This window comes from Epinephelus fuscoguttatus, linkage group LG12 (genome assembly GCF_011397635.1).
Source record: "Epinephelus fuscoguttatus linkage group LG12, E.fuscoguttatus.final_Chr_v1".
Taxonomy (NCBI): domain Eukaryota; kingdom Metazoa; phylum Chordata; class Actinopteri; order Perciformes; family Serranidae; genus Epinephelus; species Epinephelus fuscoguttatus.
Window position 1 is genome coordinate 19,148,464 of NC_064763.1, and position 15,907 is coordinate 19,164,370.

General features: G+C 43.8%; 1 protein-coding gene across 1 annotated transcript in view; it reads right to left on the reverse strand.

The window, feature by feature from the left end:
- Positions 1–8,657: 8,657 nt before the first annotated feature.
- The window catches only part of cxadr (CXADR Ig-like cell adhesion molecule), a 54,553-nt gene continuing 47,303 nt past the window's right edge, over positions 8,658–15,907 (reverse strand). Inside the window, exons 6-7 of the mRNA XM_049592789.1 lie at positions 14,455–14,593; positions 8,658–11,294 (exon numbers count right to left, since the gene is read on the reverse strand). Of these exons, the coding sequence (XP_049448746.1) occupies positions 11,009–11,294; positions 14,455–14,593 (425 nt within the window). The 3' untranslated portion in view covers positions 8,658–11,008. The remainder of the gene's footprint in view (positions 11,295–14,454; positions 14,594–15,907) is intronic.

Genomic DNA, 15,907 nt, shown 5'->3' on the forward strand with positions numbered 1-15,907 from the left:
TTTTATTCAAGGACTTCTGTCCGGTGAAGTGTACCTGAGAGAACGTGCGTTGTAAACTGCTGTAGGACAAGATCATTTTTAGGATGAGCAACATAAATCTTTTATGAGGATCCACTGGAGGTCCCTTAAAAACTCAGTGACTCTCAGACGCAAATTTATCATTGACACAGTCAGTAGTGTGGCACCAAATTCTGGTGCCCCCATCTTGATCCACACTTACACACCTTTTAATTATCATTATTATTATTATTATTATTATTATTTATAACTGAGCCAGCAAATGTACCCAAGCGTGAAGGACTGAACCATTTTGTGCCTTTTGTCAAGGTTGAGAGGGGCCTCAGTGAGCCTCCATTATATTTTACTACAGTGGTTCCCAGCTGTAGGGTCCAGATTTCTCCTTAGTCATTAGTTCAAGGTCCACACAGTTTAATATATTCAGCATCACACTTGTGTTTGGCCATGTTGTCAAGCTAGTTTGCTGTCTCTGTCAAGTAGTTGTCCATTGAGCCCGATCCCACTCCAAAGTCGTCGAAATCTGGGGCTCGGACAGTGACTTGCTGCGTCAGAAACCAATGAAAAAAGGCATCCTTTAACATCGGTATGATAGATGGCATCAGGAGGTAATGCGATGGGACAAGGATGAAAGTTAAGGCGGCAAAAGTCCAACTGGGACAGGCGGGAGAGGGGGTGTATGGGTCCAACAAACGTAAAATTTCCTTTGAAAACGGAAGTGTATTTCGAAAGAAGACAATGCATGTGTCCCAGAACATCAACAACCAGCGCACCCAGGGTACCTTTCACGTCATGTGTGGATGTGGAAAGTCCATGACCAAATGTCAATATGTGACGAGGTTGGAGTGAGAATGTGTTGGTTCGTTAGTCACTCACTTTGCAGCAGAAAACGGCACTTCAAAATAAAAGCTCTGTGCCTTGTGGCCAAACAGTCCCATTTTTGCTCCCACTGTGACGCCCCTGGACACAGTACACAGGTTGTGGACAAATTAACAGGAATGTTAGTCTGACCAGCAATTAATAAATTGTGAGGCTTATAATATTTAATGTTTTAATTAAACATAATTTCCATATAGTTGGTAGTGCCGTATTGGACTACATTGTAGTTGCTGTTCCTGTTATTTCGTACACCCCCTGTATTCTACATGCCTAACCTTATCACTATAGTCAAGCAACACCGTTTGTGAAACGTCCGAGGTCTTTACAGGAAAGGAAATGGGAAAATGTCATGATTAAATCTATTATATTACCTCTACAAGGCTGAATTTCTCTTCAGTAACAACTCGGCTTGTTCGGATTCCTGCCCATACAAATCCATATCTGTGATTTCTATGGGAATTGCAGTTGCAATCTCTGAAGAATATATCTATTTGCTTTGATAGTTACATTGTTTGAAGGATGACACATTTACCTATGTTTGATGAAATAACATGATAAATGCAGAGTGAGGATTGTGGGAGTAAGGGTAAGTCGAAGAGAAATTTTTAAGAAGATTTTAACATCTTAACCGAACTCTGCATGTGATGCCACCCACTCTTATGATTCCATCCATTCAATTTTATGGGGGATAATTTCCTAAAAAGTCATTATTTGTCCCCAGTGGGAGACATGACACTGAGGCCTTACTTCAAACACCATATGCAGTCAATATGTGCTGTTTAAAGGACATCCTGGGCTTTCTAATGATGTAACACAGGTGGGTGTGACCAACAGAACACATCCTCTGTGTTTTCAAAATGGGAGAAATCACAGCAAACATGTTTTATAGTCGCCTGGGAGGAAAGTGATCCAGTTTATCAAGATATAGTGTATATATATATGATATAGGGTACAGTGTTTCCACTGTGAAAAGTTGTGGATGGTACCAATGGAACCGTTCTGTACCGTCCCCATTTTTGGTCCCCCCTCTGTTGGGGTACCTAGCACACAGATCTGGTACTAAAAGGTGGAGCTGTGAACACTGCAGTCTGTTGATTGGTCAGTAGAGGACGGTCACTCTGCTCAGGGCTGAGTTGTGGCTGGTTTTGAAGCTCATGTAACCACTGTTCATAGTGTGGAGAGTTTTAGTGGTACTCTAACCATAAAATGGAAGGATGTTTTGCTGCCTCTTGGAGCAGTGAGTAACAACAACACTGCCCACATTTAAGGGTACTGTTTTCAGTGGAAACGCTAGGGTCTAGGTACCATGTCTGAAGGGTTACTTTTGGTTCCAAAGGTCCTATGCCGAAATTGTTTGGTGGAAATGGGGCTTTAGGGTTACCAATTAACCTGCATGACTTTGGAATGTGGGAGGAAGCCGGAGTACCCGGAGAAAACCCATGCTGACTCAGGAAAGACATGCAAGCTCCAATGCTAACCAGTGCAACACTGTGCATGTTAAATAAATAAATAAAATAAATAAATAAAAATCTGAAAACCTTTTTTTCTTCCTGGTCTCAGGTGTGTAATACCTGGTGAGAATGAAAGATACTTAAACACCGAAAATTATTTCAGTGATGTCCTTGATGAGCTGAACATTTTGATGTTTGAATGAAGTTTCTATGTTGAACAGTGTTTTAGTAGAAACTGGGAACATAAATGGGATTTCTGTTGCCAAGCAATTCTACCCCATCCAAATCCCATCCAGAGCCACAGTCTCATTTAACACCTGTGACAGCTGGAGTGCTGCACGGAGGGGAGGTTTCAGTCTGTGAAGGTGGCCTGAGCTACGTGTCCAGCATGAAGAAAAGACACTGTCTAATTGCTGAGCTGGAAATAGCCTGAAATGGGGGGTGGGGTGCTCTGCTTGTGCAGAGGGGAAACGGGATTGCCCTGTCCTGTTAAATCACCACCCTGACCTTTGCCCTCACCGTGGCCACTCATGGTGATGCTCCTGCACATGGATACACACACTATGTATGAGCACATACATGAACTCACGCTGAGGCACACCTATTCGATACATCACTGACATCACTGCGGTGATAATAGAGATGACCCCAATCATCAGAGGGAGGAAAAAGGGAAACTGAGCCCCATTCCCTTGCCAAGGCTACGTTTTATTGCCTGCCTCCATTGTGCCCTCTTGATGACATGGCATTGGAGGATGATCGCCTATAATAGAGTCCGGCCGAGGTGCAGATTAAAAGTACAAATCACATTGTAAACGACTGAGCTGAGCTGCACTGTGTCACCTCCATCTTGGTCTGCTGGGGTTTAAACCACAGTGCTCCCCTGGTTCCAATCTCTCATCATGACTCAAGGAAGATAACAGCACTATGTTGGGACAAAAGATCAAAGGAAGTGTGTGTGTGACGCCACAGTTCACCAGAGAGAGGATATTAAACCAGGTGTCCTGCCCCTGAGCCTCCCTGTATCCTCTCTTCTCATCTCTTCTTCTGCTGCATATGGAAGCAAGAAGAGGAGCAGCTCTGATGACATTAATTTCCCCCACACGCTGGGTGTCTCCTGTGGTAAGGAGCTAAGTGCTGCTCTCTCTTTCGCTCATGCTACACGCAATGTTTCCATCAGTGAATAAAATGTCACATCTGCTGATGAGCGTCACCTCACTGAGCCATGAAGCTCACCAGGCAAAGTCCCACCAGAGAGAGGGAGATCTTGATATAACATGATGTTCTCGGACTGAATATAATCTCAGCATGCATCCACCGCTGCTCCTCCACATTTCCCTGGAGCACATGGGGGGAAGGTCATCCTTCAAAAGTCACATATTAGTCACAGAAATGTGAGCAGCGTGGGGTCGGCATGGTGACCCAAAACGATGCTGAGTTGCAGCGGGCATAGACATCGGCCCTTAACAGATGACTCCATATAGACCAAAGGGGGAAGAAGGAAGAGGTGGGGAGGGCTGTCGGATGCTGTACCAGAGCTCTCCTCCTCCTCCTACTTCCAGACTTGGAGATGAGGAAGACTGACAAATGAGTGCAAAGCAGCTGGGTAAGCCTCCTGAGAAATCTGGGCTGTCTGCAGGCGTAGCAGACGGAGTGGGATGATTGGCTCAGGTCTGGACTCGGCTCCCTCTCCGCAGAATATCCTCCGCCGTCCCCAGCCACGACGCGCAGGTTGTTCAAGGCGACATACGGTTGAGTGCCATGAGTGTTTGCACGGTGACACATTGATGTTGTGCCTCCTCCTCCAATTCCCTTTCATTTCACATGGCACAATGACTGTGCATTTAAAGTTCAGACTGTCAGCTTTGATTTAACAGTAGTCTCAGACAGGCTGGTTGTGTTGCTAAAACGAGCACATCATTTATTTACTTACTTACACACCCACATGAGTGATATTATTATTATGATCATTAAAGGGTAGCTTCAATGTTTTACAACATGGGCCCTATTTTCAAATGTTTTTGTGTCTAAGTGCCTAATTGGAAAAGGAATTTTTTAACTTGTACAATGCTGTGTAACAGGGCTGCAGTCAGATGCCACAAAACTAGCTGCAATGTAAACACTTGGGGCAATTATGCACCATCAATTTATATTAACTAAAAGTGCTTGTTTTTGTCACTGACAGGCTCAGATCATTATTATAAGTAACTGACAACATTACGAAAAGGATCCCTACAGAGATAGGCTTTTTGTCAAAGCAGAAACAACCCCGAAATTGCTATCACCAAACCCACCAGACTCCATTTAGAAAAACAGTAATTTAATCATTGTAAAACACACTTCATTTAAAGTTAACAGAAACAGAATAAAACTCACAAAAGCCATCTTCGTTAATTTTTCCACTGTTCCAACAATCACTAGCTCTGGTTTAGCTGAAATAAACTCTTAATTCACCCAGTCAGATGTGAAAGTATTCTGTCTCTGCACACACTAAAATTATTGTTTATTTAAATGGAGTCTGGTGGGTTTGGCGATAGTGATTTTGGAGGGGTTTCTAGGAAACAAAAACGATCTTACTCTTTAACAAAAGGAGGACTCTGTTGGGATTCTTCCATCATGTTGTCAGACACTTAGAATAATAACACATTCTCACTCCAGCCTCGTCACGTATCGGCGTTTGGTCATGGACTGTTCATGTCCAGCTACGACGTGAACGATACCCTGGGTGCGTTGGTTGTCGACATTCTGGGACACCGTGTCAAGTTCTGCCTGTTACATGCATTGTCTTCTTTCAAAATGAACTTCCGTATTCACAGGAAATTTACGTTTACATACAGTCTCTTTCAAAATAAATGCACATTTTTTTCTCCAACAACTAACACACGTGATTAGGTTCAGAAAAATTTGTTTGTTCTTCTACGTGTCTGTCCACATTATGGAAAGGATTCCTACAGAGATAGAAAATCATTTTTGTTAAAGGAGAAACAGCCCCGAAATCACTATCACCAAACCCACCAAACTCTATTTAAATAAACAGTAATTTTAGCATGTTTACAGCCAGCATATTTTCCCATATAACTGGATGAATTAAGGGTTTATTTCAACCTAACCAGAGTTGGTGATTGTTGGGGCAGTGAGAAGACAAATCAAGTTGTTTATTTTGTTTCTGACTTTGAATGAAATGTATTTTCACAATAATAAAATTACCGTTTATTTAAATGGAGTCTGGTAGAATTGACAATGGTGATTGCAGAGCTTTTTCTGGTTAAAGAAAAAGGTTTATCTCTGTTAGGATCTTTTCCATAATGTTGTCAGACACTTAAAAATATAATGTGAGCCTGTCAGTGGCAAAAACAAGCACTTTAAGTGGACGTATATTAAAGGTGCATAAATGCCCCAAGTGGTTACACTGCAGCCTGTTTTCTGCCGCACTTTCACTCAATATTGGACCAATTTCAAAAATTGCTGTTAGCATTAGTCACTTAACACAAAAACATAGGAAAATATGGACCGGGTTGAAAAATACTGAAGTTACCCTTTAAAGAATAAAAGAAGCTGAACTGAAAACACAAGAGTTACTCTGCAACGTGGAGTCCTGACAGTACAGTCTGTATCCATGTGAATACTACTGTGATGAAACAAGAGGGACCGTGTCCAAAAATGGCTGTAACTCCTCAGTCAATTATCGGATGTAGCTGTAAAAGCTTACATTCACATCATAATCTCTGTCATTTTACATCCAAAGTGCTGAGAGCACCGAGCCAAAATGTTAATGTACTGCTGTGCCAACGGAGCCGATGGAGCTCGCTCTTCATGCATATGCATACTCCTCCATCCTACCCAGAATTCCCCCTGCAACCCTCTCCCAACCTGACTGAGGTTTCTAAAAACGGCAGGAAGCTTAACGTCTGTGACAGCAGACGTCACGCCGGAGGAGAGCAACTTTGATGAGACCCGTGCTTTTAGAGGCCCTCTTTTGTTAGCAGGGAGCGAATCACGCTTTACAAGATAAATCATCCCGCTAGCAGCCAGCTTAGACTGTGTACAACCAGATAAGGTTGCCAAGGAAACCCTCCTGGAGAACCAATGAGCTTTTTTTTGCCATACCAACCTCCTTGATCTGTGCAAACAATTAATACCTTACCCAGGCAGAAGGGAGGGAGCCAGGGAAGTGGGAGGCAGGCACAAATCCCCAGGTGCTTAGCACAACACCACTCTCTCCCTTCAGCTGTGTGAATGAGGACATGAGGTAAAAAAAAAAAAAAAAAAAAAAGTCACAAATGGATATTGGGCTGGAAGACACCGAGGGATGATGTATGAGTCATTGTACATTAATTCAATGAGAACAGCCTTTAGTCCATAAATCTAATCTGCACGTGTTCAGTGGCACACATCACTAATGTCCTTTTAATGAGTGTTTTGAAATGCACGGCCATAAAAGTGTCATTACGCCTCGCCACATCCATTTGTGGGACGGCTTTGATTGTGCAGGTATCACTGCATCTGAACAAACCCGGTGCATAAGAGAACCCCTGATGTGCAGAGCTGCTGGGGGAGCCATTAGGATCCACGAGGGACTAGGACTAGCCATAGATCAATGCTCTGGGGCCCTATCTATTACTGACATCCAATTATTGCAATGGACGTCCGCTTAGCACTGCTACTAAGTGCTTTAATCTTTGTATCGACTACCTGTCAGCAGCCTGCGCTCAGTGGAGCTATTGGCTAATAATCAGCTATCGATCTATCCACACGTCCTGATCACCAGCATGTTGTTGAGTGTATATAAAGTGAGAAGAGGGCGACAGTGGTCAGGATAAAACGACACAACAGCAACATGTGCATCCCTCAGTCATTAACAAGGCTTTTCACACCATTCAGCATACTTAATTAGAAAGCTAATTTTGTACAACTTTGATTAGTGCTGGCCTGCAACAAAAGTAATTACCCACCACATTAACTACAGGGAGAAATTGGCTGTAATTGAAAAAAAGATGTTGACACAAGTGGCCATGATGCTACGGACAATACAGTGCAGCAGGGGAACTGGAACGAGTCGATACGAAGCCTACAGCATGCTGGTAGGCGAGTCAGGTCACACACCTTTGCATGTTTTTACTGTAGCTGCACAGTGAGCACGGTGAGACGGCAGGCAGTGATTGTGCCTGTCCCCTCTTAATTGATTAATTACAGTCATTAAATGGTTAGAAAGTCACCTCACCTGGTGTAAGGGGGCGGAATTCACCGGCTGATTAAAATTAATCACAGTCAGGAAGCTGCGGGAAGCCGAGCCCCCCCGGGGACCACGCGCCACTGGAGAGGAGACAAATTGAGATTTTATTCATGCTCAAGTCAACAAGCTGCTGCTTCTGCTGCAGTAAACAAATAAACAAACATGGCTGACGATTCATTCATTTTCCACATGCAAACTCCACACAGAAGGGCTCCCACTTCCCCAGGGTTTGAACCCCTAACCCCAGGAACCCTCTTGCTGTAAGGCGACAATGCTAACCTGCATCATCTTGCTGTCCTTGAGTAAACAAATAAACATGGCTGACTATTCTTTTTTTTTTAATTTCATGGACTTTTATTATTCAAAAATACAGCACAAAAATACACACAGAAAGAAAAAAACTGGTTTTCACACAGTGTGCAAACCTCAAAGGAGATCTCCATACAATATTAGTACGTTGATTTCAAAGCTACAGTTAATATTGTTAGTAGTTAATGTCCTGAGCGCAGAGAGGCGACGGCGACAGCACCGTCTCCCCGAGAGCTCTGTACAGTTTGTCAGGAGGTGAAACTAGAATTCTACAGGGGCCCATCCTGACAGCAAACTCCCCTCATGTACAATACACCTGCTCCCACACACACACACACGCAGTAGTGTTTAAGAGGAACTGACAGATGCAATTTCTTTGTCTAGGCAGGCCCAGGTTGGTCTCACTTTCCACGGTGTTAGAAAAAAGGTGCGACATCCAGTCTGCCAGGAAGTGTACAAGCCGAGATGTTGCTACAGCTGTCACCTCCCCTTAGATCCCAGAATTCATACATACACACACACAATGCCGGAAATTTCCAGTCATACCAAGGGAGCATTCACACTGTACTGACATGACCCGCACCGCCCCTCCTCTTCTGTTTTTTAGATATAGATTCGCCAAGCACAGCACGGCAGAGCATCACATATACATACAAACATCATCTTTATATCATTCAACTGTGTTGTGATTAGATAGGGTTACTGCGACAGGATATTTATACATACAGCCAAAACCATTAATGTTATTTTCTTAAAAAAAGCACATCAATTTACTTAAATAAAGTAAAAAAAAAAAAAAAAAACATGTTTTGGAATACAAAATCAAAGCTGTAAGACTGTGATAAAGGTTTGTTAAAGGGACAGTGCACCTCAAAATCGTAATCAAAAAGTATTTTTTCTCTTACCTGTAGTGCTGTTTATCAAGCTAGATTGTTTGGTGTGAGTTGTCGAGTGTTGGAGATATCGGCGAGATGTCACTCTGCCTGTGGTGCTCAAAGCGCCAAAAACATACATTTGAAAAGCTCAACAGCAATGTCATTCCAGAAATCATGACCCGGTTACTCAAGATATTCCACAGACCTTGTTGTGAGCAGTTTCATGGAGGAACTATTTTCTTTCTACACCTACAAACCCCATCACTGCACAGAAGGAAGAGTGCATCTACTCATGGTCCTCCAACACTCAGCAACTGGCACCAAAACAATCCAGAGTGATGAGCAGCTCTACAGGTGAGAGGAAAAATATGTATTTTTGAATTCGGGTTGGACTGCCCTTTAAGCTGTGGGGGAATTTGTAAGCGGAGAGTGGGTGTGGGAAATCCTTGACTCGACCTGATGGAGCCAACAGAAAACAATCGATAGGCTCACTGTGAACTGATTATTAAATTGTTTTAGCTGCTGTGGGCTGTGACGGCCGCTCGGGATGCTGCTCCTGCTCAGAGCACAGCGCACATTGTCAGATGTGCTATGACACAACTCAACTGGGGCAACAAGGCACAATAGAAGTTATTAGAATCCAGCTGCGAGGGCTGAACAGTGGTGAACTGAGGGGGTGTGTGTAAGGCTGCAATAAGGAATAGAATAAGGCGTCGGAGAAAAAAAAAACACTCTAAGTATTCATACTGTGTTTCTTGTTAAGAAGCAGACAAGATGAGATGTTGGGCTTTGAAACATTTTGCAAACTACGGAACAACGGGCATGTTTTAAGAGTGGAAGAACCCAAAAACTGCAGGACTGACCCGAGGCGACTTACACTGACTGACTGAACATTTATATTACCCAGCTGGGACTGACACTGCGGAACTCGAACCAAAGGTGGCTGTAATGTGAAGAGAGCAGTTTCTCTTTTGTTCCTGTGTGTGCGCGCAGGCACACTCCACATCCTTCATTAGAAAGTCCAATTAACACTACAGGTTTCACAGAGAAAAGGTTAATCAAGATATCGGCTCCTCGTAATGCAATTGCAAATAAGGAGGATTACATATGCCGTACATCTGAGCAGGGGTGACTGATAGAACGGATGATAAATTAAGACTGTGTGTGTGTGTGTGTGTGTGTGTGTGTGTGTGTGTGTGTGTGTGTGTGTGTGTGTGGAGGCTACATGTTGTGGTGGTCGCGGGGGTTAGGGGCCTGTTGACAGTCAAACACAATCAAAGCTGATTGCTCAGTGAACCTTGCTGTCCAGCTGCCCTCTTATTCCCCAAATACGCTACCGCCTCTTTTTATTGTTTTTTAAGCTCAGTCAAGAGGCAGTAATCCGCCCAATCACAAGATGTGTTAGCCTGAACCTCCCCCGCACAACCAGCCAATCCTGTCCACGTCAGCCCCCCTGCCCAAACCCAGACTGGACAATTCAAACAGCGAATGCTTCGACGGCAAACGGTTGACCTGAAAAGGCATTTGTCGAGGGATTAATTAAAATGTGTGAATTTTCTTCGAACAAGCCCTTCTTTCAATTTTTTCCAAAGGTCAGAAAATCTCATTTAACGATAAATTGATGGAATTAAAAATGTCAGAAAGGAGCAGACTGGCAAACGATCATACTGTTATGTAGGCGCAGAAGACGAAAACCAAACTACACATTTCCCAAACTCCCATTCACAAACATACACTTATATCCACACATACAGCTGCAGTTTTATACATACATGCATGCATACAGCTGTACAGCTGGCCAATCAGGGGCCTGGATCTGTTTTGAACATACAGTATCTCTACAGCAAGGGCCATCTATTTAAAAAAAAAACAAAAAAAAACATGCATTCACTTATGTACAATATAATTTGTATATTGACCATTCTGCTTTATATCCACACCAATTCATTTTCAGTGAGAAAGTCCAGGAAGTAAAATTCATAAAAGTTTTTTTTTTTTTGTATTTGTATTTGATAAAAAGTTAATGTGCTCTGTTGTGATTCCAGTACAACTTGATTTCTCTTCTCAGCACCACAGTAGAGCCAGGTCTCATCAGAGGAGTAAACTCCCATTTGTAAATAACGAAGAGCTACAAGTCAGGCGAGCCCCACCCAGCTCCTGCTCCATCTTCATTGGCTTGTGTCCTACTCCCTTCCTTCGTTCCCTCCCCTCGTTGCACGGTCCCTTCTCGAGAAGAGGACGGGCTACTAGACGATTGAGCCGTCCCTGTTCTGGGCAGGGATCATGACGGCAACGCCCCCCATGCGGCTAATGTTGGGGCCGGCCATCTTGGGAGGAGCTCCAGGCGGGGGCAGGGGGGCGTGGCTCGGAGGCCTGTCGTATTCCTCTGATGAGGGAATCTTGTCGTACTGGGGCTTCAGGGCGTACTCGTGCAGGTTGGAGGGTGACATGGAGCCCAGGGAGGAGCGCTGGCTGCCCACGGTGAAGCTGCGCGCTGTCGAGACACGACTCTTAGGAGGGGGCACGTCCTCTCTGAGAGGAAACAGAGATGGGAGAACGTTCAGACAATAAGACAAAGCAAATTTATTTATTTAGCACATTTCAGCAACAGGGCAAAGAGACACATAACAAAAGGACATATAGGTACAATTAAAAACATTAAATGTATTATTAAATCATTAAATGTTTGCTCTGCAGGATTGTCAGATATTGTCTGAAAGGCCCTACGATTTCTGTGATGCCGGAAAAATGGACGAAATTGCGGAATTTTACAATAAAAACTGAAGTCAGCTGTAAAATGCAGAATACAGTGAAATTTGCCAAAATGCTGTTTCAATTCATGAGCCTTTGAAAACGATGTTGCTATGTTTTGGTGTTATTTACGGGCACTGTTTCCATCCTTTGCTCTTTGTGCTGGTGTTTTACCGAGGGCTGCACTCAGCTCCTCCACATGCAGCGCCAGAGCCGCCGACAGCTGTCACAGAGACTATACTCTGCTCTGCTTGTGTCTGTCTCCAACTTTAGAGTCTGTAGGTTTGATCATGCATGTGTGAGTGATGGATAGCTTGACACAGTCTTTTACTCAGCCAAGCTGGATCAAATTATATCCTCCTGTGCTTCTTGGGTCGTCCAGAGGCAGCCAGCCTCTCACATGTGCGTGGTCAAACCGGCAACTGCTGCTAAAGTTGGGAGTGTCCCTGAACTCAAACTTGTAAATGCACTGACACAGCCATGGATACAAATATGACTGTGTCTGATTTTTAAAATAAGGTGTTAATACAGTGTAAACACCTGTATAGGAAAATGATTAACTGAAATATATTCACAGGAAGCACTCTGAACTCCTCCAGTTGAAAAAACGTCAACTCAAAGTGGAAAAACGTCTCGTGTCATCTCTTTTTTCCCATTGTCCAATCGCATGATATGAGAGACGGGCCTTCTGTGGTGGTCATGACAAGTTTACAGTCTCTAAACAATGGAGGAGAAACTGGTGGTCGTGGTTGCTGGATACCCAGAGCTATACGGCCCGACAACAGACAGCAGTTTGTCAAACTGCCTGGGTCATCCTAAAATATGCCTGTAAATAGCCGTCATCGAGGAGAAGCTCCTGGACCAACTGGTGGTACTCCCCATGATCCACCCTCTTTTTTTTAGGGTCTCATGTACCCACACAGATCTCTGTTTATCTGCTGACAGCCTCTCACTCTCAACCAGAGCTACAGACAGTACCCTCTGAATCAACATTTTAAGAACTAGATACTAATTACTGTCAAATAACAAAAATAAATAAATGGTAGATTGATTACATGGGAAGGTTAGAATGAGGAGGGGAGTCAGTGGTTGCCTGGCAACAATAAAAAGGCACAGCAAGTGTTTTTTTCCCCCACTAATGGCATTCAATTAAAAAAAAAAAAAAAAAAAAAAAGGCAGCATGGTGCACCTCAAGAGACTTGGACACAAAACAGACTGGAACAAGTGAAAGATCTGGAAAAACATTTAGTTTCTCTGGAGGGCTTTCTATAACAGTGTAGGAAACTGATAACAACAATCTGAGCATGTTTGTGCCAGAAACGAGCACTGTTAGTGGAAGCACATTGACGGTGCACCTTCCTGTTTTGCCGTTGCTTGCTGCAGCACTCTCTCTCAATACCAATTTTTGATGTTCCCACGAAAAATACCGGATGAAAAATGGTGCATAAAAATTGAACGCTGCTTCTCCTGTTTACAAGACTGTCCCTTCATTAGCTCACCTGTGTGTCAGGTCAGAAACTGAACATGGAAAACGGTTTTCTCAGGTGCTATAAACCCAAATGAAGCTTGATGACATGCTGGTATAAAAGTCTGGAGTGTCTGGCACTCGCTGCCCACAGTGAGGAAAACAATGAATACTTAAGGAGCCTGCGTGAGTCATTTCAAGAGCAAAACATGATTTGACTCAGTAAAGAGGGACAAATAATTGGAGATGGCCTGTTTGATTGGTCGGGGCAGTGTCTGCACCGCTCAGCCACACTGACTGTGTAATAGCCTGTAGAGATTGAGCTGAGCAACCAAGTACGACTATGCCCTCTACTCCCTCTGCCACCACATTAACAACTAATAAGCAGCAATAATCCAGTTAAATGCTCAATCAAACTGAGCCTGAGGGGCCAGAGCTTGTTTAGTCCATAGCTTCATGCTGTGGTGTTTCAGCGAATGTGTGTCTGTCTGTGTATACGAGACAGGACCAGTGGTCTAATCCTCTTTGTCCTACAGCGTGAGTGTCACATTGTGGTCTTAGACAGATTCAGTCCGCAGCAGAGTGATAGTAAGCCCAGGGGTTGTACAGAGCCCATGGGCCGGATGGAGAGCTGGATGGCGAGGGGTGGGGGGGTAGGTGGCTCTGGAGTGGGGGTGGGGGTGGGGGGCAGCCAGCGGCAGACATGACACAGGAGCCACAGAGCAAACAAAGCTTTCAAACTGATTACCACAGCTGTTTATTTGAGGAGGGGTAAAAAAAGAAAAACGCTGATAGAGAAAAACCATTTTCATGGTTGTTGGGGCTGTCGGAGACGTGTTGTTGCGTGTGCATGTGTGTGTGTATCTCTGATGACCACAGGTCATACTACAAGTGGAGCTAGGCGTAATAATCACATGTACCCTATGGCATTTTTGATGCTTATATTGTATCCAGTATTATAAAACCAGAGATGCATTTTTTTCATTACATAGCAAAGACTACACAGTGCTCCAAAATATCCTTCCATCAAAGGGAGCTCTGGGTATCTATGAGCTCGTTTACTCCTGGGATAAACGTGTTTTGGTGAACAGCCGAGACACATCACCGTTCACTCCTGTGTCTATCATGCGAGTCAAACTGACCACTTGTGTTCAGATTTCGTTACTGCCTACGTCACTCATACTAGAGGCTGAATAGCGCCCCACACACAGTTATAACGTCCTTGCGAGCTGCCTGCTACGTCATGTTAGCAGTTGTGTCAGTACAGCTGTTGCTGATATTGCTGTCAAAAATGACGGACAGTCACACAACACTTCCTCCAACTTGTCGTACAGAGGGCAAGTTATAAAGCGCTAACATGGGATCACCAAAACAACGATCTGGTCCTATCTAGAGCTGTCCCCTTGTGATGCATGTTACTATCAAGCGTCAACAGGTCCTGTGAGCGAGAGTCATCGATGTTTTAGTTGAGCATACCTGATCTCGTTGCAGATTTCCTTCTCGTACTTCTTCCTGTGACGGGCGCGGCAGCAGCAGTACAGGATGATGGCAATGATGATGAGGATCAGGAGCACAGCGATTATGGCTCCTGCAATGATGCCTGGAGTGTTGGGGGCTGGACCACACAAGGAAGAGAAGGGTTGGAGGGTTTGGTAAATGTCATGTGGGTAGCAAAGACTTAAAGATAACTAAAGGACCTTTTTTTCAGCTCATCACTTTGAAAAGAGTTTAACATTTCTAAAGTGCACTTACTAGAATCAGTCAGAGATCCCTCTACCACTAAAACGCAAATTAAACTTTCAGCGTCTGCATAGCCACAGGGTACTAGGTGATTTTATCATCTGCTGACTGCACATGTGTACGCAGAGACCAGATATAATATAAAAAGAGCCATAGCCCATTATGAAGTATATCCAACTCTTAAGGATGAGTCTGAAACAGACGCTGGGTCAAAGAAGAGTGTCCGGGCAAGAGTAGGTACCTCTGGCACATGTTCTTCCATGTTCTTGTATGATAGCAACATCATGCTCCAGCACTCAGCTACAGCTGCCCCACGCTGCAGCACTTGTTTGTTTGTTAGTTTGACAGGCTGTCATAGTGTGTGATACCACAGCTTCTGCTACTCAAACAGCCGACACTGCCTGGATCCTCAAACCGTGTCCACAGCACTTGTGAATCAAATGTAATCCATCTTTTTAGATGCAGTGGAATCTTCTGCAGGACTTTTATTTCAGTGGCTGTAGCACTCAGAGGACGACCATGTTATAACTCTGCCACTCTGCTTGCTGAAATCTGTTCGTTTTCTCTGTTTAGCTGCGATAAACTGGCAGATTTTTGCTGCAGTCGCCTTTATCTTCTATTTGTTGGCGAGGAAATATTGTATACAGCTGGGCTTTGGTTGCTCGTGTGCTGGCACTGATAAATGTACCATCAGTGCACGTACATGAAAAATATTAACATAATAATAACCAAACAGGTCCCAGATGCTCACTCTTGATAGTAGAAGATAAAAAAATGTGTACATAGCCTGAGCTAAGGTACAGGTACTAAGGCTGCACATATGCGGCCAACAACAAGACTAATATCTCAACCAGGGCTACAACAATTTGTCAGTTAACTACTGGACACATTATTCATCAGCAACAGCAAGAAAAATTGCAAAACATTTACATTTCCAGCTTCTAAAACTTGCTGGTTTTCCTTTTCTGAAAATGATACTAAACTGAATATCTTTAGGTTTTTGACTGCCAGTGGGATAAATCGAGACTCTTGATATTTTGGTCCATAATCAAATACCTGCAAGTAATGACTATGTCACCAGCCTCAGCTGTAATCTGTGTTTTCAGGGAGTAAATACCAGCATGCTCAGCTAAGAGACTTAACACAGTAAACATTACACCTGCTAAAACCCGCTGACGTTTCAAGCTGA